Here is a 23,939-nt window from a genome sequence, read left to right on the forward strand (position 1 = left end):
GCAAGCAAACATTGTTAGAAAAAGACAGATTCCTAATGCACGTCAGAGATTCAAATACTGTGATTAGATCACAGATACGTGATATGTGATTTCACAAATGACATTAATCACTCAGATTATTGAACTGCACGAGTAGTCTATCAATGTATAAAACTATTACTATAATGGGTACAGATGAGGGTCAGGGGACATTCCCATGTAGCCCAGTTATGTCTGTAAACACAGGGGTGTGGTATGGTATGTCAATGGTCATAATGTTCCCTGATGGTGGTGCTGGCTACAGGTAACAATTTCTGCATTTCAAAGTACATCACTATTATACAGGGGATGCAGTCGGGAAGCCGATGGACGGAATCCCGACCGTCGGCTTCCTGACTGTCTAATCCCGGCAAGGGCTAAATGACAGGCGTCGACATCCCACCTGTCATTTTACCTACGCCGGGAGCCCGACACCCGGCTTACCGGTCGAAAGTAAGCCTGGCACGGACAGCCGCGCGTGGGGAGGGTTAGGTTTAGGGTTCCCGGGGGGGACTTAGGGTTAGGCACCCCCCCGGGAGTTTAGGTTTAGGCTGGGGCAAGGGAGTGTTAGGGTTAGGCACCCCCGGGGGGAGGTTAAGGTTAGGCAGCCCACCGGGGGACTTAGGTTTAGGCAGCGGGGAAGGGGGGGTAAGGGTTAGGCACTTGGCGGGGGAGGTTAGGGTTAGGCACCCCTTAAGGGAGGGTTAGTGGGAGAATAGGTTAGTCAATACTTACATCTCAACGATCGGGATTTTCACTGCTGCCGAGATGTGGCCGGCAGTAAATCATACTGAATCCTTATACAGACACTGCACAGGAACTATACATCTCATAAAAGGGGCATATTTATTATTATTTGCGGTTATCCCCCAAAAATAAAGATTCATTATTGCGTTAGGAATATTTATTTGCCTGAATGTATCATCGCCAGGACAGGGCGATCACATTACTTTCTGCTTTGCCCACTCACTTGCTCTACTGTGCTTGCACTGGCATCCGGAACCCTTCCCCGAAATAGCCTGTGAAAGGTAGCCCATAGGCTACTGTAGGCTGTCAGTCAGGGACAAGCTTGGTAAATCTATCAGCACAGAAGACCCCATAGAAACCTATGGGGGCTGCTGTTGCTGTTGGAAGTGGAAGGCAGGAGGCAGATATTGGAGGTACCTGCTGTATCCCTCCTTCTTACATCTTGGGGATACTTAATATTTGAAGGTACCCCTCCTACGGGTGTATGGCTCAGTTATACTTAATATATATGCCCCAAATTCCCCAACCCCCTGTTACGTGAATAATGGAATTAGAAGACAAAGATATAATGAACTGACCCACCTTGTGATAAACGACTGAATTCTGTGACTTGCTGTCCATTGACTGAGCAGAGCGCTCCTAGGACTGGTCGCAGTTCTACAACCCCACAACTGTTCTCAATTACACAATGATCCTGTTCAATGCACTCTCCCTGCAACACTGACATCATCAAGACATGTGTAAGCAGCAAGTGTCTCAATCAGCAATATACTCAATCAAGCAAATGTGAGATATAACATTCTATATTATACTGTGTATCCTTATATTATCATCTTTATTTATATGGCACCATACGGATTGCATAGTGCCGTACACGGGGGAATAAAGTACATGACAAATTTATATAAGTACATTAGACAGTTACAGATGGGTATATACAACCATTGACATAGTCAAGTCAATGTTTCATGCGGCACAGCTTAATTCAGGTATGTACGGTCCTGAGGAAAGGAAACATTGACCTCAAGTTTTACAGAAAAAAAATTGTATTCATAACATGAAAGTTGATGGTGCCCAAGATCTTTTTAACATTACTTTTTTTAATTGGCACCATGCGGTTTTTTAATTTTACATTGTGTACACCGTTATAAAGCAAAGTGCAGGTGAGATTATGGATGCACCATATTCACATTTTAGAATTTAGTTTAATCTTGCTACAAAAGATTCTGCCAAATACCCAATCATATTAATAAATATTAAAATTAAAGCAGGAATTCCTTCAACAATATACTCCAACTGTAACTCTGGAAGTGGCAGGTCTTTGTTTAATGCAAGTGAATTAGGATACGGAATCAGCTGGCCAAATCAAAAAGGTTTTGCCAAACCAGAATCTTTCTATAAACTAGAGATGAGCGGTTCGGTTCAACTCGGTTATGTTCGGATCTGAAATATGGCATCTTATTGGTATCAGGCTATCAGGTGTTTTGGACAGCCAATAAGATAAATACAAACTAGCGCTAATTTGGCGAAAAGAACAGAGTAGAACCGGACCGCTCATCTCTACTATTACCCCTTAATATTATACCAAATCCTAAACTAAAGTCTGGATGTGTTGTGCTTGATTTGATGTATCCCGAAATGAAATGGAACTTGTACAATGTACAACATCATCATCTTAGAGTTCTCCATAGTTTGGGTATAGTTTGGATACCCAATCTATTGAGAATAGTTTGGAGGTGTATACTAAATAATTATCATGTCCGCTCTTTCTTTTATATGAAATTGCTCAATTATAACAATGAAGTATTCTAAAAGACAACAGTATTATAGTCTCTATAATAAATTCATTGTACTCGAAGATTTTCCAGAATCCATTAGTTAAAAACTGCTTCTAAGGCAACATGAAATGAATGACTATTTATTAGAAGTTCATAAAAGTTATGTAATTTCAGTACAGACAAAAGAAATTCCACAATAAAGTCCATTTTGTTTTTGTTTTTGCTAAGAAAAACTGTGCACTGCAAACATCCACATCTAAATTAGTCTGTAAAGACTATACATTATTATATATTATCAAATCTAAACCTATATAAGGCACACTTCAACTTTAAGTTTGAAAGATGCAGGTAACTGAATAGGCTGAAACGCTACCTTGCTCTTGGATGTGTCAAACCCACAGGAGTTAATTCTGTAATATGGTAAACAGCTTTGCTTACCTATATCATGATCGCCTCTACCAATGTTCGTTGTTCCTTCCTAGTCAATCACGGAACAGAAAAATGAAGCAGTCAGTGAAACCATGAGATCAGCTAACAAATTTGGGGCTCAAATACAGACACGTCAATGAGCAGAACACAGCTAGAACACCAGAGCCTTTGTCTAAACACACACACAATGTGATACACAAGGCAATCTGTTTTATCTTCTCAGGGATAAGATGCTATCAGTCTAATTAATGCGAAGCAGAAATGACCAGGAGAGTGTCATCTACAAGCGAGAGAGAGAGAGAGAGAGAGAGAGAGAGAGACGGCCAGACAGAAACAGAGGGAGACAGGCAGAGAGATGGAGACATAAGACAAAGAGAGGGAGCCAGAAAGATATACAGGCAGAAAGGGGGTTCCAGACCGACAGTGAGAGGGAGACGGAGAGTGTGAGCCTGACAGGCACAATGTGAGCCAGACAGAAAGAGCCTGTCAGCCAGAGAGAGAGAGAGAGAGAGAGAGAGACAGAGTCAGTCAGGCTAAACCAAGAATTAGTGAGTCAGACAGTAAGTTATAAAGACAGAAGGACAGTGAGTGAGACAGACAAACAGATGGAGACAGAGAGCCCTAGCCAGGCAAACAGAAAGAGTGAGAGAGACAGGCAGACAGACATACAGAGAGCCAGTTGGTCAGAGAGGGAGACAGACAGTGAGCCAGACAGACATATTGAGTGAGACAAAGTGAGCCAGACAGGCAGAGAGATTGATAGTGACAGAAAGAGACAATCTGAGAGATAGTGATAGCGATAATCAGACAGACAGAGAGGTAGATAATCATACAGACAGAAAGGGAGACAGAGAAAATGAGTAGAAAATTAAATTTTGCTTTTACTAGTCAAATAATTAACATTGTCTATGCGACTTATAGGCAATGCCTTTAGATACATTTGTTATTGATAGAGTAGACTGCTAAACAACGGGTAAGATTAAACCAGCATACATTGCTCAGTATGTGGCTATTATCATAGAATGAGACTAGAAGTAGTTACATGTAGTGACAGAACAGTGCTAACCCCAACCCCTTACCCTCCCCCCAACCCAATACTTACTGTCGGGATGCCGCCGTCGGGATTCTGACTGGTGTCGGAATTGTGGTGTCAGCATTCGGAGCGCCTGCATCCCGACAGCCGGGATAATAACTACATCCCCTAAAATCAGTATTTATTTAAAGCAAGAAACTCAGATAAACGTTTCCATTATATTGTGAAAGTGGAAGCCCATTTCATCTTACCAATAGTATGGGTATCAAGACCTGAGGGAAGTATATAAACGTAGACCTCCAAAATCTATACGGCCCTGGTTTTGTGTTTTTGATATGCCTTAAACCTGCTTACCCTGAGAAGCTCAATACACCTCTCTATAGGCTAAATAGTCAAACTGCTAACTAAATATGTAGACTATGTTTACAGTCACTATTGCAACAATTTCATATAGGAAAATCTGCCTTTTAAATGAAATAGTTGAGTGAGCAGGCTGGCTGCATTCCTGATATACATAACTATTACACATCTTTACTGGTGGTTAAACCTTGGCAGTGGTCATAGCACTATTCTGGGTGAAGGTTCACAGGTTTACACCTCTGACAGATTAAGAAGGTTCATGTGCAAGGATAATATGTATAGTATATGCCCTAGTCTTCTCATGAGGTTTAATGAAACCCTCTCAAGTTCCTTGAAATTCAGTACACTGAGCAATGGGCTTTGGTACAATGGAAGCTTCTCTGGAAGCCTCCTATGCTCTTTTATTTAAAAAAAAATTGGATTATGAACTTTGTTTTATTGTTCATTTGACACCGCTATCCTCCTGATTTAGTACCACAGGAGCCTGGAGACAGGAGTCTCACATCACAACTAAGGATCCTGCTTCCGAACTTTCAGTACTGTGGACAGAGGGCCTGATTCAGAGCCGGACGCTATTTGCGCTCGCTCGTTCAGAAAAAGGGGCCGGCTATTTAAATTGAGCGCTCGCTCTTTGCGGTCTGTTGACGTCTCTATGTCTGAGCGAGCGAACGAAACATGCGCTCGCTATTTTGTAAAGACGCCCCCTGGCCGCTCGCATCCTACGTCATCTCCGCTATTTATTTGATTAATCGAGTACATCGAAAGGCATCTGAACTGCTCGCAGTGCTTGTGGTAGGATTTTCCTACCACAATCATGCGAACAGTTCAGGCTAAGAAACAACCAAGTGACGTAGTCGATGACGCTGCTTTGTTAATTATGCACACCCTTAAAACGCCCGTTTTGACCTTTTGGCACGCCTGCGTTCAGATCACCACTCCCCGTTTTCAAGCACCTTCCCCTGTTACCACCCACAAACGCCTCATCCTGTCACTCAAATTAGCAGGCACTCGCAATTTTGCGAGCGCTCGATTTCCGACCGCAATGACTGGTTGGCACATGTGCATTATGACCCATACGCATGCGCAGATGTGCGAACATCGCTCGGAGCGAACGAGCGGCCGCTTACAAGCGGCTCTGAATCAGGCCCAGAGTCCCATCCTCATTGACTTAATCTCATGAGTGGAAAGGTTGCTACCTTCAGCAGGATCATCTGAAGTACTCTGTGCTGCAATGAACATTCCTATGATCTGATTGGCAGCAGACTGCTCTATTCCCCACCTACTTCAGAACCAGAGACATCCAGCTAAGCAGAAGATTAATAATAAAAGCTGCTCTGACCACAGTCAGAACAAATGTTAATATTACCTACCCATGTTTTACAATATGGAAAGTCACAAGCTCATTTCTTCACATGGTTATATTGCCATGTTTCTGCCTTACAGATGATAATTCTACTTTTTCATTGAAAAAGTATCCTGTCATACCACAGGCACCAGAGGTATGCCTGTAACATACAGCATGGATGGTGTAGTGGTTAGCATTGCAGCCTCACAACACTGAAGTCGTGGGTTCACCATGGCCCTGTGTGGAGTTTGTATATTCTCCCCTTGTATGCATGGGTTTTCTGTGGCAGGGACTGATTTGAAAGGCCAAATATCTATATATATATAATCTTTACTATCAGGACAAACTTTCGTTTGCTAGAAACGCCATTGTCTGTGTCTGGACAATTTTCCATGAGACAATTAAATCACAGATGCTGAAGCTAAATGACAGCACTCTGATATAAGAGGATCACACTGGCTGGCTGTGGTTCGGTAAAAGATGTGTATGTACCAACAGTAATACAAACTCTACACACCCTAAGGTGATAAATCACCACTCCAGTGCTGAGTATATCATCGTCCATCGCAATGAGATGGGGCAAACTGGAGTCTATGGTTACTCCGGTTTTACCCTTGTTGATATCCACATTGTATTGTTCCACGAGGGCTGCTTTATCCGTCCACTTATCTGTCCAATCTTTGGTGAGCTGCTCGATCTGTAATCCCAGAAAAAAATAAAAAAAACATTTTTATTAAAAAAAAAAAAAAGCCCACAAATGCAGGAGAAACGCACTTTTTACACAGCAAAACACACTTTGCCTCCAACTAAACATAACCACTGAATAACTCACTGCCCCCTATACCCACTAATAACAGCTTGTAATGAGAATATCCTGCCATCTAGTGGTAATAGTATGCAATGCACTGATTGAAACATTTTCAAAGGTAATAAAAAGTATGACAGTCAAGGACATAATAAGAAAGTATTCACAGAATTATTATTATTTTTTCTTTCACTAAGGCTTTCTAAGCAAACAGCATTACTGAACCACTTCCATAACCATCAACAGAATGTAAAAGTTTGGCCAAATGTTCTAAAGTGTTTCATTTCAAAACATGGATAAATGACACATAGATTCTTATGGACCTACCTTTAATTCATTCTGTAGCACCAGCTCTGTTAGGTTCCCATCTCTTTCTTCACCAAATGAAGGGCTAATGGTTCTCTGCATAGACTAAGCATGAAAAGTTAAACATATACGTCACAAATACATGTTTTTAACAACTCTGCCAACAGCTGACTCCAATGAAGGTAATACAAGTCAAAATCAATCCGTCAGAGTATTTTTGTAAATTCACCTACACTTTATTTTCCTGGGACTTAGGACTGTACTCAATTAGCGGCGAAAACGGGTGTTTTTTTCACCATTATCGAAAATGCCAAATTTTTTGCCAAAAAACAGGTGAAAACGGCTACAGGCAAAAAAAAAAAAACTGGAGAAAAGTTTTCTCCATCCCAGACCAGGAGAAAAAAAACAAGCAAAATCCCTGTTTTTTGATAAAAATGTGGGTATTTCTTTCAGAACCCTTTGGACAATGATGAATTACTGCAAAAAAAAATTGTAAGTTGTGTACTTTGTCGAAAAACAACCGTGCAAATTTTGGTAAAAAAACCCCCAAAAACCGTTGAAGATCGTTTTAACGTATTGGGTCTGATTTTTCGGTGGGCGGTATGGATGCGTCAAGTGTTTTAAACATCTCACGCGGTCACAGCAGGCGTTTTTTGACGGTTTTTAAAATTGCATTTTTGCGACATGAAAATATACTTGCACCCATTTTAACGTACCCCCAATTTACGTGGAACAGTAAATTCCTGGGAAAAAAGATTGCTTTCTATCTTTTTTCAACAATTTTTTTTTCTCTCGCCCAAAATTAGCACCGTAGTTTTTGACAAAAAATGTCTATTTTCGCCACTAATTGAATACAGCCCTCAGATTGTTAATTTTTGGATGCACTGAGCTTGGGTAAAAAAAATCACACAGAAGATGTAACATTTATCGCAACCTACCATTTCAAAGGTCCTCAACATGGCTTTCAATCTGTTAATCTCTTCCCTTAGCTCGCGGATCAGTTTAACGTTAGCATCCTGTAAAATGAAATTGGGAAATAAATATCACCCATATCAAACTATTGGGTTATATTCTATGTGATCTTTAAAAAAAACACCAACCTGTCGACCAATAGCTTTCCCATGTACAGGGTCGGATTAAGGTTTATGGGAGTCCCAGGGCAACAAACTTGTGGGAGGGGGACTATAAATAAAATGGGCAGTAAGATATACTGGCGATGTTATTAAAAAGTGTAAATACTCCCAGAACCACAAATGTGTTAAACGTACTGTAGTATACCCAGTTTTCATTATGCTGCATAGACAACCCAGTAAACATATGCCACGGTGCATATGTCGCTATATGGGCAGACCCCCAGTGTTGATAATATGGCTCTGGCCGTGTAATTTAAAAAATAACAAGATATCCTAAAATAAAATGTACTCTCTGCACCTTTAGGAAGTATTAATTTTGGATGATTTTTAGAGTGAATACTACCACGAGAATACATTACTTCTTCTTTTGGAATGGGATAGTTAAACCCAGGATCATTTATCTTTACAGGAGGGAGCATCCCACATACATCTCTTTGTATAGCCTAATACAGATCATCCCGAAAATAGACTATAAACTACATTTTCCAAGTATTTAGTCACAATGCTGTTTGAGGATTACCCAACCTACTTAGATATGTTCTATGTACAGCTATATTATAATAGGATTTTTGCACTTGTATTAAATCATTTTCCTCTTTCGTCCATGCTGGGGGACACTGCCATGACACTGGGTAGTAAGGGCCAGCTCAGGAGATCAGGCAATATACACTGCTCAAAAAATTACAGGGAACACTTAAACAACACAATGTAACTCCAAGTCATTCACACTTCTGTGAAATCAAACTGTCCACTTAGGAAGCAACATTGATTGACAATCAATTTCACATGCTGTTGTGCAAATGGAATAGACAACAGGTGGAAATTATAGGCAATTAGCAAGACACCCCCAATAAAGGAGTGGTTCTGCAGGTGGTGACCACAGACCACTTCTCAGTTCCTATGCTTTTTGGCTGATGTTTTGGTCACTTTTGAATGCTGGCAGTGCTTTCACTCTAGTGGTAGCATGAGACGGAGTCTACAACCCACACAAGTGGCTCAGGTAGTGCAACTCATCCAGGATGGCACATCAATGGGAGCTGTGGCAAGAAGGTTTGCTGTGTCTGTCAGCGTAGTGTCCAGAGCATGGAGGCACTACCAAGAGACAGGCCAGTAAATCAGGAGACGTGGAGGAGGCCGTAGGAGGGCAACAACCCAGCAGCAGGACCGCTACCTCCGCCTTTGTGCAAGGAGGAACAGGAGGAGCACTGCCAGAGCCCTGCAAAATGACCTCCAGCAGGCCACAAATGTGCATGTGTCTGCTCAAAGTCAGAAACAGACTCCATGAGGGTGGTATGAGGGCCCGACGTCCACAGGTGGGGGTTGTGCTTACAGCCCAACACCGTGCAGGACGTTTGGCATTTGCCAGAGAACACCAAGATTGGCAAATTCACCACTGGCGCCCTGTGCTCTTCACAGATGAAAGCAGGTTCACACTGAGCACATGTGACAGACGTGACAGAGTCTGGAGATGTCAAGGAGAACGTTCTGCTGCCTACAACATCCTCCAGCATGACCGGTTTGGCAGTGGGTCAGTAATGGTGTGGGGTGGCATTTCTATGGGGGCCGCACAGCCCTCCATGTGCTCGCTAGAGGTAGCCTGATTGCCATTAGGTACCGAGATGAGATCCTCAGACCCCTTGTGAGACCATATGCTGGTGCGGTTGGCCCTGGGTTCCTCCTAATGCAAGACATGTGGCTCGAGTGTGTGAGCAGTTACTGCAAGACGAAGGCATTGATGCTATGGACTGGCCCGCCCGTTCCCCAGACCTGAATCCAATTGAGCACATCTGGGACGTCATGTCTCGCTCCATCCACCAACGAAACGTTGCACCACAGATTGTCCAGGAGTTGGCAGATGCTTTAGTCCAGGTCTGGGAGGAGATCCCTCAGGAGTCCATCCGCCACCTCATCAGGAGCATGCCCAGGCGTTGTAGGGAGGTCATACACACTACTGAGCCTCAGTTTGACTTGTTTTAAGGACATTACATCAAAGTTGGAGCAGCCTATAGTGTGTTTTTCCACTTTAATTTTGAGTGTGGCTCCAAAACCAGACCTCCATGGGTTAATAAATTTGATTTCCAATCATAATTTTTGGGTGATCTTGGTGTCAGCACATTCAACTATGTAAAGAACAAAGTATTTAATAAGAATATGTCATTCATTCAGACCTAGGATGTGTTATTTTAGTCTTCCCTTTATTTTTTTGAGCAGTGTATAAGACCTGTCTATTCCACTTGCACTTCAATTTTTTTGTTTTAGTATGTAGGAAAAGGCATGTGTCCAGTTAGTCAGATTTATTTCTTTTTACAATTGTTTCAGCTGTCTTTCCAGACCCGACAGTCTCTTCAGTGGTGGCTTCACATGCTAAATCTGGTGAAGGGCTCCCTATTTTCGGTATGGGACTGGGTGTTGATCACCACAGATTCCAACCTGTCAGGCTGGAGGGCATTTGTACTAGATTATCGCCTTCAGGGTCATTGGCCAGAGGCCGAAACCTCTATTCCTATCAATATTCTGGAATTGAGAGCAGTCAGGTATTCCTTGATGCGGGAACAAGAGGTCCTCCAGGGAAACCTGATCTGGATACAGTCGGACAAATGTGACAACGGTGGCCTAGATCAACAAGCAGGGCAGGACTCTCAGTATTCAGTCCCTGATGGAGGTCTCTCACAAATTTTGTAGGATGTAGAGATGGGTTCCTACCAACTCAGCGGCTCACATTCCCGGGGTGGACAACTGGCAGGTGGATTTTTTTCAGTCGCCCAACAGTTCATAGGGACAGAATGGGAAATTCATCAGGAAAAAGTTTCAACAGATTGTGGACAAGTGGGGGTGCCCAGAGGTGAGTAATTAGTAATCATAATTTTGCATCCATGTCTGTATTACGGAAGAATCAACTGACACAAACTTGATAAACAAAATGTAACATGTATCTACAGTACCCTGACTCACTCTCCTAATACATAGTGTATATATAGATCCTTATTCAAGACTTTTTCAAACACCATTACATTGTTTCAAACACAATCACCACATTGTATAGTCATTGGTTCCATTCCAAACTCAGACACAAAAGAATTTGTATTATAATATATTTCCCCATTGTGCAGTGAATAGGTGATCAGACTGGTCCCAAAATAGCCATAAAAAAAAAAGCAGAGAGTAGCTCTTACCTAAGCTCCTTCGTCTTATTGCTGACAATGTGGAGGAATAAATATTTACCTCATTCACTCTGGGCTTATTTATGATGTTTTTGGCATTTGATGCATATCGCAAGGTGCTCATGGTCTCGTTGTAGCTGCTGCTTGCCGGAGACACCGCTGGAAAAACCAGGGAAAGCAGAGTAATGTGACGTAATGCAGATGGGAGCAGTTATTCCACAACAGTTCTCACTGGGAAAAAGTAAATGATCCTTACCAGGCACTTCTTATAACCCTTTGGGTTTCCGTTCTATTAATATGGTTTTTATCACTTGAGTCTATTAATGGCCAACTTGTGAGTACTCTATATACAATTAACATTAAATGGAATGTGACTTAGGGGTCTATTTAGTAAACATTTTTTTGCATATTGAGAGGAGCAGAGAAAAAACGTTTGGCCGGGAGGCGCATGTGCCCAGAGCACGGGAACAAAAGCCATCACTGGGCTCCATTATCTCCTCGCCGGGACAGGCCTTTACAGCTAGGTCAGTCCCGGCACACAAAAATAAATAAATATGAAGATAAAAGGAAAGCTAAAAGCAGCAATGCTTTTAATCCTGCTTTTCGCTTTCTTTTTTTAAATAGAGCCCATAGTCTGATGTCCTTTGCTCCCCTTAGATTGCCCTCTGTATAAAACACCACACACACATTGGAGGACTGTTTTACAAAAATGCCAAAAGTAATGTAATGAAAACAAAATGTTATATTGCCAGTGGAATTTAATATCTATTATATAATCTAATACATATAATTAAATATGTATCTAACACAAGTGCAGTGAGAGCTGGAGGGAGAACCGGTCTCCCACCCAAACCTTCCTTCAAGCTCTCACTAACTGCCTGACTCCCAGGCACGGCTTCTCTATTCTACCCAGCCCTGTATGGATGCACAGGACAGTTCCTTGAGACGGACAGACGGGTTCAGTGGAATGGAGGAATAGAGATAACAGGCCAACTCTGGGAGAGAGAGAGAGAGAGAGAGATAGAGAGAGAGAGATGAGAAAGACAGAAAGATACAGACAATTAGGGGAAGGGAACAAAGTTGAGAGAGAAAGACACAGATTGGGAAAGGATATCAGACATGAGGGAGACAAACAGGGAAGGAGGGGAAGACACAGAGATGGGAAAGTGAGGGAATACAAATAAAAACCCCTGCAATGCCAGCCACAATAGCTAGTGATCTTGCAAATCACTGGTTCAAAACACTAATATTATATATTGTGCTCCCTCTAATTATCTAGATCACCTACAGTACATAGGTTAAGGTCTGGAGCAGTGTTCAGTTTGGCCACACACATACTAGCGGCTCATTGGACAGGTCCAGCTTTCCAGTGTTCAGCTTGAATGGCAGGACTTAATGCATCTGGCTGACAATCGCACACACATGCGATACCAGTCGGCAGATGAATGGATATCATTTAAACTGACTGGATAGCTTTCACTTGCTTTGGAAAGTTTTGGTGCTTGGGTGCATCCCCACACACCAGGCAAACTCATGGGTAGTATGATAGACATCTGACAATTTGGCCATTGAAATGACCACACATCTCTTCCGATAGTTTGATCTTTAACACGAATATTTCAAAACAATAACGAGTTCACCATTTAGAGTTTACAAACAGCGAAAACATTTCATATTGATAAGAAAATGACTTCTCTGATTTGGTTGGGAGAGAAAACTTTCATGGATGTGATAAGGCTGGGAAGCAGCGGTTATGTAAAATGGAGGAGGAACCTTACTGGCAATCATGATGGTTTTTGAGTTGCCTCCAAGACTGTCCTTTAATAGCCAGGTCAGGATGGAGTCTCTGTAGGGCACAAACGGCTGACGCTTAGATCCGCTCATGCTGCTTCCAGAAGGGCTGCTTGGGATACCACTGTCCCCGTCGCTGACAATGCTATTGATACTCTGGCAGCTACTAGTCATTTGGGAATTCTGTGCTACATTTAAAAGGAAAATGAAATTATGTTAATGTTACAGACACAATACATGTGTTCTCATTATAAGGGCTGAGAAAAGAGATGAGATGTACTAGATGGGTTCGTGCTGGCATAAAATACTAAAACGTACAGCTTGTCTAGTGCGCTGCAAGTCCAAGCTATGCAGATAGAAATCTGATTGGCTAATTTACTTTTAAATCAAGCAAGGAGTTGCTGTAGAGCCTGCGTCCCAGTCCTGCAAACCATCAGCCCTTTATCATAAATCCTTGACAATGACCACAAACGGCCATTCTCCTGTCAGTCCTTTAAAATCTGTTGTCTACAGAACTACATTTCATGTTGCACCACACAACCCAGTAACCCCAGGCAGTCTTAGTTTATGTTACTGGAAAATCTAGAACTTCAAAACATTCGCCTAGTGAATGAACGGTTAAGGGAATTGTCATTATTTAAGTGGATGATGTATGTAGAATATACAACATAAAAACTATTTTTAAACATGTGCCATCATTAATACTATGTATACTTTTAAAATACATTTTTGGAATAAAGTTTGAAGGAATAGTTAGAATTTTACAACCAAAACAACAGGAGGGATGTAGAAATGACCAATGAATCAATGCACAATGCTAGGAAATGAACAGACAAGTCCAGTAAATGAATAATATGACTTACAGCAATAACCAGGGCCAGATTAAGGTCTGTGGGGGCCCCTGGGCAACAAACATGTGGGGGCCCCTATCAATAAAAGTTGAAAATCATAAATATATATATATAAAACAAGTTCCATTAGGTCGGCACTCCCTTAGATAGAGTTAAAAGTACCCTGGTGCCAGCAACTCAAATTCCAATCAACACATATCCATTTGCATATACATATATATATATATATTGAACGCAGGGCGGCACTCCGTAATAAACATGTCCAAAAACAGAAGGTAGTTTTGCAACGTTTCAGCGCTTTATTCAAGCATACAAGACAAACCCGTTTGTCTTGTATGCTTGACGAAAGCGCGGAATAAAACGCTGAAACGTTGCAAAACTACCTTTTGTTTTTGGACATGTTTATTACGGAGTGCCGCCCTGCTTTCAATGTATTCAGTTTGCCCTGCTGTTAGAGGCCGACTGTGGAGGGCACCCGGCTCAGTTACCTGTGGAACCCGTGAGTGCCAGAGTGATGGCTATATATATATATATATATATATATATATATATATATATATATATATAATGCACACACACGCATATATATATTTTAACACACATAAAAACACTCCTACACTAAATACACACAGACAGCCCCCTACTATACTACCAACACCCAGACACCCCCCTACTACACTACCAACACCCAGACACGCCTCTCCTACACTAAAAACACAGACATCCCCCTACTACACTACCAGCACCCAGACACCCTCTACTACACTACCAGCACCCAGACACCCCCCTACTACACTACCAGCACCCAGACACCACCTCCTACACTAAAAACACAGACACCCCCCTACTACACTACCAGCACCCAGACACCACCTCCTACACTAAAAACACAGACACCCCCCTACTACACTAAAAACACAGACACCCCCCCAACTACACTAAAAACGCACAGACACCCCCCTACTGCACTAAAAACAAAGACACCCCCCTAACTACACTAAAAACACACCCCTCCTACACTACCAGCACCCAGGCACCCCCCTACCTTCCAGCTGCAGTGTACTGCTTGTGCTCCCTCCATGGTGCTCACTGCGTCCACTGACAGAGCAGAGGAAACAGATCCCGGGCCCCGGCCACCTGGTGTGTTCGCGGAGAAGAAAGGACAGGAGCAGAGGAGCCGATAAAGGAGGTAGCCTGGTCAGTTTGAAAAGGGGGCGGAGCCAAATCGTGGGAGGGGCGGGGCCTAATTGCGGGCCTCGGCACCATTAAAAGATTTTAAAAAATTGTTTATTATGGGGATGGGGGTAGTGTGTGGGGGCCCCAGGACGACCACCCCTGTCGCCCTGCCCTTAATCCGGCCCTGGCAATAACACACAGTCAATAGATATAATCTAAGGTTGTATGCACTAAATTTAAAGATTACTGTATTAAACCTGAAAATGTTCATTCACTGGTAGTGTTCTTTTACTGGCTGATTCCCCCCTGTATATTATATATTAAATTCAGTCTACTCCTCTATACCAAGTAAGAGATTAATCCCAACACTGAATATCATCACTGCCGAAGGCTCTAAAACACAGCATCGTATAATTGTCTAATTAAAAAACTAAGAACCCTCCTATTTTCCAACCTCTGACAAATCTAGATGACACTTTGTGGTTCTTTTGTTTTATATGTCATGTACTTTGATGGATAAATCCACTATTTAACATAAACCACCACTTCCTGCAATCTCTGAACTATTTCTTCGTTTGTACATACTTGGGATAAATGGAACGGAGCTAAAGATACATTGTTTCTATGAACTGTACTTGTTTAGGCTGTGCTGATATTATATGGAAGTGTTTATTGTTACATTCGCAATCTACTGTATATACCATTTGTTATAAATAATGACAATACACTATAGATGAACCTTTTAATAACAAATACTATATTAATGTACTAGTAATTTGTTGACTGATCCACTGAATATTTGTATGACTATAGCATAATCTGCTCTACAGATATCATAGTGAAACATTTTAAAATTGAACTACACCTTTACGTGAGAACAGTCCCTGTGTTAGTAGCACTAGCCAGATCGAGGCCATACCTAATGCAGAGATGACAATCCCCAAGGTCACCAAGGACCTGTTGATGTTCGAACCTTCCGTCAGACGGTCTTTGCAGTAATTTGGAGAAGCTCTTTCACTAGAACAAAGACAATGGACATAAACAACCACTTGCACAGGACAAATCAAGCCAGAAAACGCACCATTAAAGTCATACTCACCTGCCTGCCAAGTCAACCAAGTTAACTTTGCTGGTCATTTCTGATGGTAAATTGTCTTCTAGCATAGCCTGTGGCAAAGAAAGGAATATTTGTTAATCATATAATGGTGCTTTTAGATTGAAGCCACATGTCTGAAATATGATCTATGGGGGCGTTTCAATTCAGCGCGATGCTAAATAGCCCCGGGAAGGAGTTCCCAAGCTATTCAATTGACTGTGCTGTTAAGTCCAACTAGAACAACTTAAATCAGAGAAAGCCGGTTACCGCGCCTTGAGCTGGGTGTTTGGTAGCGGTAACCGGCATTCTCTGACTGAAGTGCTGGCCGCAAGGCTGTTCGCACCGCACTAAGCCAGAAAACAGCATTGCAATCGGCACTTAAGTCGGATTTCTGCTCGCACCCTCCTGTAGGCAGACTTAACAGCGCAGTGAATTGAACAGCTGCGGGAACTCCTTACTGGGGCTATTCAGCATCACGCTGAATTGAATTGCCCCCTATGGTGTTAATAAAAGAAATTGATAATCTGCTATCTATAGTACCACCACAAGTTATCCTCATTGATGATATACACGAGCCACTTATTTCATGGTTTTCAATGCAAGAGAGGAGAAAGATTTACCAGGTGTTCTAGTATCTTGTAAAAACACTGTAGCTTTACATGTGAAATATAATTATTATTACATGAGTGTCTTTATTTTTTTAGGGTATTTAACTTTTCATCTCCTGCACAACTGCGCCACCTGAGCTTTAATGTGGGTGTTTGTGTGTGCAGAACAACCTATAATAACCAGTCACACCATCAGCACAGAGTATTTCAGAATAGGTGTGATGATTATGTGGGAGGTCGTCCACTTGTGTGAGCAAGCAAATTAGTACAATGAGGAGGCAAGTGGGAAGTCACAGACTAGGGGGCAAATTTACTAAAGGGAGAGGTTTTTTTTAGAAGTGGAGGTTGCCCATAGCAACTAATCAGATTCCACTTAACATTTAACTTGCACCTTCTAGAAGATAATAGCTAGAATCTGATTGGTTGCTATGGGCAACATCTCCATTTCTAAGAACTCTCACTTTAGTAAATTTACCCCTAGGAGTTAGGCAGATGAAGAAGCATGGTTCTCTAACAGCACAGAATGATGATGGGAAGTTCTGGTCACTATTGCTGGAAGATCCAGCTGCAAAAGCCTCATCAGTCAAAAGCCAAATACAGCAGTGTGGTATTTCTATGTAACAGACCCAGTGTAATAGATTACAGAGTGCTGCACATGAGCAGTACTTACCTGTGTGTACTGGATGGTGAAAATGGCATGAGACCGGCTACTGGCATCATGGACATGGGTGGCTGCGGTTATTCTTTACGGTGAAAAAATACACAGGATAAACAATGAGAAATGTATAGTAAAATGCTGATTATACATGACCCATCCTTTGCAACTTCCTAGTATCTGCACAGATTATAATATCTGGGACACTATTCTGATTACTGTAACTGGGACACTGAGAACTAATGATGCATTGCAAACGTGCGCATTCTGCATGGTTCTATAACTATCTTCATCATGAGATAATGAGAAAAACAAAAGATCATTATTGGAAGAATTTCCTTTATTGAGCGGACATTCCTTATCAGGAAGAGTTATCGGTAACAAAGAGAAAATCTCAACCCACTCACTTTCATTAGGTGAGTTGTATATACTCGGAGCTAATAATGTTTAATTATATACAGTACACACCATACTTGCCTACTTTTGAAAAGTAGTTTGAGGGAGATCATTTACGGAAGTAGCAAACGACACGCGCAGTGTTGGAGGGCGCGGCAGCACCGCCCAAAAGGCATGTCTAGATCCATCTATTGGTGTATCTATTACTACGCGCCGACACACACACAGTAATAGGACCACCCCACACACACACAGTAATAGGACCCCCCCCACACACACACACACAGTAATAGGACCCCCACACACACACACAGTAATAAGACCCCCCCCCCACACACACAGTAATAGTACCCCCCACACGCACACACACAGTAATAGGACCCCCCCACACACACACACAGTAATAGGACCCCCCCACACACACACAGTAATAGGACCCCCACACACATAGTAATAGGATCCCCCCACACGCACACACACAGTAATAGGACCCCCCCCCACACACACACACACAGTAATAGGACCCCCCCACACACACACAGTAATAGGACCCCCCCCACACACACACAGTAATAGGACCCCACACACACACACATAGTAATAGGACCCCCCCACACACACACACACACACAGTAATAGGGCCCCCCCACACACACACAGACAGTAATAGGATACACACACACACAGTAATAGGACCCCCATACACACACACACACACAGTAATAGGACCCCCCCACACACAGACTCACATTAATGGTCCCCCCACTGACACACATACACACACACACACATTAATAGATCCCCACACCCCACACACACACACTCTCTCTCATCCCCTCAGTTGTCCTCTCCTGCAGCACCACTGACATCCATGGTTCTTGCTGGAGCTACAGTGAGCTCTGATCAGTCACACAACTCCTCAGTCAGTTCGGCATCAGCTCCTCCTCCAGCTGTCTGTTCCCCGTTATGGCTGGGAAGCCTGGGCTGGCCAGGGAATGCTGGGAGCATCAGTCTCTCCCAGCAGTCAGTGTGTGGCCCATGTGACTGTCAGCTCTGTGCAGGGGGCAGGCCTGGGAGGCACCTCCGGGCTTCATAGCAGACAGACTCCCTGCCCCTGCATCTTCCTGTATACAAGCCTGGGCCCCATCGCGCATGCGCTTGTAGGATTTCCTGCAGGGCAGTGGGGAAAGCAGGGGATTGCATATACATTGCGGGGTAGCGGGAGCTCCCATCTTAATTCGGGAGGCTCCCGCAGAAATCGGGAGGGTAGGCAAGCATGGTACACACTTTGTACATACTTGACATCTCTGTCATTCCCTATACACCTGCGCTAAAGAGACACATGACCCATCACATTCTTATTTATACAGGAGCCATGGATATTGCGAGGAACGGTCAGGATGTATATTGTGCACCGTCTCTGTAGCAGCTGTTGTGAAGTACATGTGGCAGCAATAAAAGGCTCAGAGAAAAAGCAGAATATCTAGTAACAGTACCATCATTACCGGTTTTCATTATTTTTGCACTTCTGCCAGCTAGTACTTTTATTTATTCTCGCATTCATCATCGTTATTGTTGAATATATAATTTATTTCTCCGAATTGTCCTAATTTATGTTCTGAGTATTCATTGTTACATCTACTGCTCGATTACCAATTGTTTATCTCCTACATTTGTTTGGAACTATTGATGTGACAAACTGCTCATGCATGTTTATGTATTTGTACTTACGTTTTTTTATTCTTACATTTTTTTTCTAAAAAGAAAACTCAAGAAAAATACTTTCAATTAAAATACCTGTTTTCCATGCCTTCCTCTAGGAGTGTCATTACTTGTCCATAGTCAGTGACTGCATGCTGTGACAATCCTATTTTACAGAAAGCAAAACAAAACCCTGATTATATTGAATTCAAAATGCCTTTGTGCATTTTATGTTAAACACGCATTATATAAGTTATGTACAATATATAGAAACAATCATGTAACAAAGATGATTCAAGACTGTCCGGGAATAAAATAACACTAATATTTCAAAAAAGCTGCGCACATGTGCAGTGTGGTCACAAATATAAAATAAAGACATTGGCGTTGGACTGGGAATCCCCCTGTTTCCCTGAGATCATGTGAGGTTACATTAGGGCTGTATGCCAAGGTATTTCCCCACTAGAGGCCAGAATAGAATCACAATTACATACTGTACAGACCCTCTTTATATAATACCTGGCTCAAAGCCTCATAGCTTTTACCCTTCTAAATAAAGATGGCTGCATTACTTTGTCAAAGGGACGTTATATATAAAGTTATACCGTTTTGATGTAAAATGAAAGTTGCATATTTCTCTAGGTTACTAATAGGGAGGTCGCAGGGGTAAATTCCAGATATTCTACTTCTACCATTACCACTATCGTATAGATGATCTCTATTAGTAACAGCATATTCAGCATATATTGTACTGTATATATTGCTGTGAAATAGAAGTCATGTCACTTTGCAGGAGAAAGAAGTACAAGAGCTGTTTTTCCTATATTAAAATGTAGTTCTGGTCTAGAACATATAATTCCAGCTACCTGAACCCACTCATGTATTTAGTTGTCATTGTAACTGTATATACCACCACTTAAATTGTTGTCTGCTCAGAATGAAAATAAACCTAAGTAAAAATACTAACATACTGTAGCAGGCACATAAAAATAATATCATACTGTAGTAGGCACATAAAAATAATATCATACTGTAGTAGGCACATCAAAATTATATCATACTGTATTAGGCACAAAAATGTCATTCTGTAGTTGGCACATAAAAAATATATCATACTGCAGTAGGCACATAAATATATCATACTGCAGTAGGCACATAAATATATCATACTGTAGTAGGCACATAAAACGAATATCATACTGTAGTAGGCACAAAAATAATATCATACTGTAGTAGACACATAAAAATAATATCATACTGTCGTAGGCACATAAAAATAATATACTGTCGTAGGCACATAAAAATAATATATTGTAGTAGGTACACAAAAATAATATACTGTAGTAGGCACAAACATAATATCATACTGTAGTAGACATAAAAATTATATCATACTGTAGTAGTAACATAAAAAGAATATACTGCATTAGGCACATAAAAATATCATACTGTCGTAGGCACATAAATATTTTATCACACTGTAGTAGGAACATAAAAATAATATCATATTGCAGTGGGCACATAAAAACAATATACTGTAGTAGGCACATAAAAATATACTGCCATAGGCACCTAAAAATTATATAATACTGTAGCAGGAACATAAAAATAATATACTGACTGTAGTAGGCACATAAAAATTACATACTGTAGTAGGCACAAAAAATAATATACTGTAACAGGCACATAATATATATACTGTAATAGGCACAAAATTAATCATACTGTAGTAGGCACATAAAACTAATATCATACTGTACTAGGCACATAAAACTAATATCACACCGTAGTACTGTGTTTCCCCGATAATAAGACACTGTCTTATTTTTTTTGTTGTTCAAAAAAACACCATAGGGCTTATTTTCGGGGTAGGTCTTATATTAATTAACATTGACAGCAGTGCCCCTTATGCAGGCCCCCTTGTAGAAGTGCCCCTTATGCAGGCCCCCCCTTGCAGGCCCCCTTGTAGAAGTGACCCTTATGCAGGCCCCCCTCTTGCAGGCCCCCTTGTAGAAGTGCCCCTTATGCAGGCCCCCCCTGTAGCAGTGTCCCTTATTGCAGTGCACTTACCTGACTCGCCGCCGTCCGGGATGTCGCTCTCACTTGCGCGCTGACTGGATCTAACATGATCCAGCAGGCGCGGCCACACGGGATCCTCAGCACGCGGGTGACGTCATGACATCACCCGCGCACTGCATGACTGGGAACGCTGGTCTCTGCAGCGTTCCCAGCTCAAAATGAGATTCAGGTAGGTCTTATTTTCGGGGTATGGCTTAATTTGGACCGGGTTAAAAAATTAAGGGTAGGGCTTATTTTCGGGGTAGGTCTTATTATCGGGGAAACACGGTAGGCACAAAACTAATACTGTAGTAGGCACATAAAAATATCATACTGTAGTAGACACATAAAAATATCATACTGTAGTAGGCACATAAAAATTTTATCATACCGTATTAGGTATATAAAAATATACTGAAGTAGGCACATAAAACGAATATCATGCTGTAGTAGGCGCATAAAACGAATATATAATACTGTAATAGGCACATAAAAATAATATCATACAGTGGTAGTTCCTAATACGTTTCTGAAATCCACATGGCTTTTATAAGGATAGTGTGAAAGTTGCATGGTTCTATTTTTGTTAGTTATCATCTAACTGCCTTGAGGATGTGTCCAACTCATACAAACATTTCTGTATCAGCTGACCCCTTTTTCATGCAGTTATATGCTACATTTTTAATGTTAACACTCACTTTGTATCTTTCCAAAGTGACACATTTGTCACAGATGTAAGAGAACAAATGTATTTTCTCTTTATGAAACATGGGGGGATGAGCAGTGATAAATGGAATGAATTATGAACTTTGCTTAGAACAAGGTTATTATGGAGTCCTTCAGCATCAAGTTAAAAACAGATGTAAATAAAACAAACATTAAGTGAAAATGTATAGGGGTGTGACACCAACAGTCGTGCCTTAGGACAGATGGGCTACAGCACAAGGTCAAGTACTCTGCCAGTGTGGGACGGGAGAATATAGGGCGAATAGGGGGATGCGGAGCCTAGTAACAATCCGGGGGAGATGTATTAAGCCTTAGAGAGTGATAAAGTGGAGAGAGAAAAAGTACCAACCAATCAGCTCCTAACTGTCACTTTACAGGCTGTGTTTGAAAAATGGCAGTTAGAAATGGATTGGTTGGTAGCTTATTACTCCCCAGGTTTATCACTCCCCAAGGTTTGGTACATCTCCCCCTCCATGAGGCCAACTCAATGAACTTCTCAGGTTGTGCAGAGGGCAGCTCTGCTTGTGAACGAGACAGATGGGCTGTGTGTTCTTATATTGGTTTAATTTATCAGTTTGGACAGAATCTTAGGAGTGGATGATCATATACATGGTATGGCAAAAAAGGAGCAGTCACAATAAGGAATCAGTGTAGTTAAAACCAACCAAGGCCCATGTTATCTGTAATACATGCTACAATGGCAAGAGTACGAAGTTCAAGTAATCAAAAAAATAAACAATTGTACTATATATATAATAATCCAAAAGTGGTCCGGCACTCATGTAATATACATATCTTCGCCCGGTGCCTCCACACTGCACAACAGTAATAGCAATACCACGGGTGCGGGACTCAGGGCTATGTAGAAGAATGAAAACTCCAACACGTATAATAACGTACAACGTTTCAATCAACGTTTTATTACCTGATGAAAATCATAAATTGATTGAAACGTTGTACGTTATTATACGTGTTGGAGTTATCATTCTTCTACATAGCCCTGAGTGCCGCACCCGTGGTATTGCTCTATATATATATATATATATATATATATATATATATATATATATATATATATACATATATATATATATATATATACATATACACACACAAATTCCATCTCTCAGTGAACAAAATGTAAGCAAACGATCATGATGGTCTACCAGCATCATGTTTTTGTCATAACAGGCAGCAATGAAAATACTGGTTTAAGCCTAGCCTAGCATAGCAGAACATTTCAGACAATGCATCATATCCTGCATGGGATTTATACCTTGTACATATGGGCCTCTCTCTGGGTGTTCCCGGACCCGCAAAGTATAAGGCTTCTTCTGATCAGATTGGTGCAACAAGTCCCGGACTCGTTCATTATATATTTCTAGAAAACTTAAAACAATAAAACAAAATATTAAAATAGGCCTAACTAAGACAAATATAATTTATTTTCTGTACAAGATCTGTGTTAATGCGGTCAAGTATAAGCATCTAAATTTAAAACAACAGAGACCTCCAAGTGCCTAAATAATACTTTTCTATATTGAATTTATATATCTTACACAGCTAAGGGCCTGAGGTGGACACAGTAGTGTAGCAGGTGCAATTTTTGTACAGCAATGCCGCGGCCGATGGGCGTCCTACTGGTATTGCACCTGATGTTTTACTAGTGTACACCTTTGAATCAGGCCCTAAATGAGCAAACAAAGGTAAATGAAACACTTTTTCTGGTTAAAAATAATAGTATATTTTAGAGCGCGGCATCTTAA

General features: G+C 41.5%; 1 protein-coding gene across 1 annotated transcript in view; it reads right to left on the minus strand.

Moving 5' to 3' along the window:
• Positions 1-23,939, minus strand: part of STARD9 (StAR related lipid transfer domain containing 9) — a 155,840-nt gene that overhangs the window by 58,123 nt on the left and 73,778 nt on the right. The window contains exons 7-18 of the mRNA XM_088471260.1: positions 23,450-23,562; positions 19,486-19,555; positions 17,308-17,380; positions 16,033-16,100; positions 15,853-15,950; positions 12,894-13,094; positions 11,177-11,274; positions 7,760-7,837; positions 6,843-6,926; positions 6,228-6,407; positions 2,982-3,021; positions 1,348-1,485 (exon numbers count right to left, since the gene is read on the minus strand). Coding sequence (XP_088327386.1) covers positions 1,348-1,485; positions 2,982-3,021; positions 6,228-6,407; positions 6,843-6,926; positions 7,760-7,837; positions 11,177-11,274; positions 12,894-13,094; positions 15,853-15,950; positions 16,033-16,100; positions 17,308-17,380; positions 19,486-19,555; positions 23,450-23,562 — 1,241 coding nt within the window. The remainder of the gene's footprint in view (positions 1-1,347; positions 1,486-2,981; positions 3,022-6,227; positions 6,408-6,842; positions 6,927-7,759; positions 7,838-11,176; positions 11,275-12,893; positions 13,095-15,852; positions 15,951-16,032; positions 16,101-17,307; positions 17,381-19,485; positions 19,556-23,449; positions 23,563-23,939) is intronic.

Source organism: Taudactylus pleione, unplaced genomic scaffold (assembly GCF_031769625.1).
Source record: "Taudactylus pleione unplaced genomic scaffold, aTauple2 ptg000113l, whole genome shotgun sequence".
NCBI lineage: Eukaryota > Metazoa > Chordata > Amphibia > Anura > Myobatrachidae > Taudactylus > Taudactylus pleione.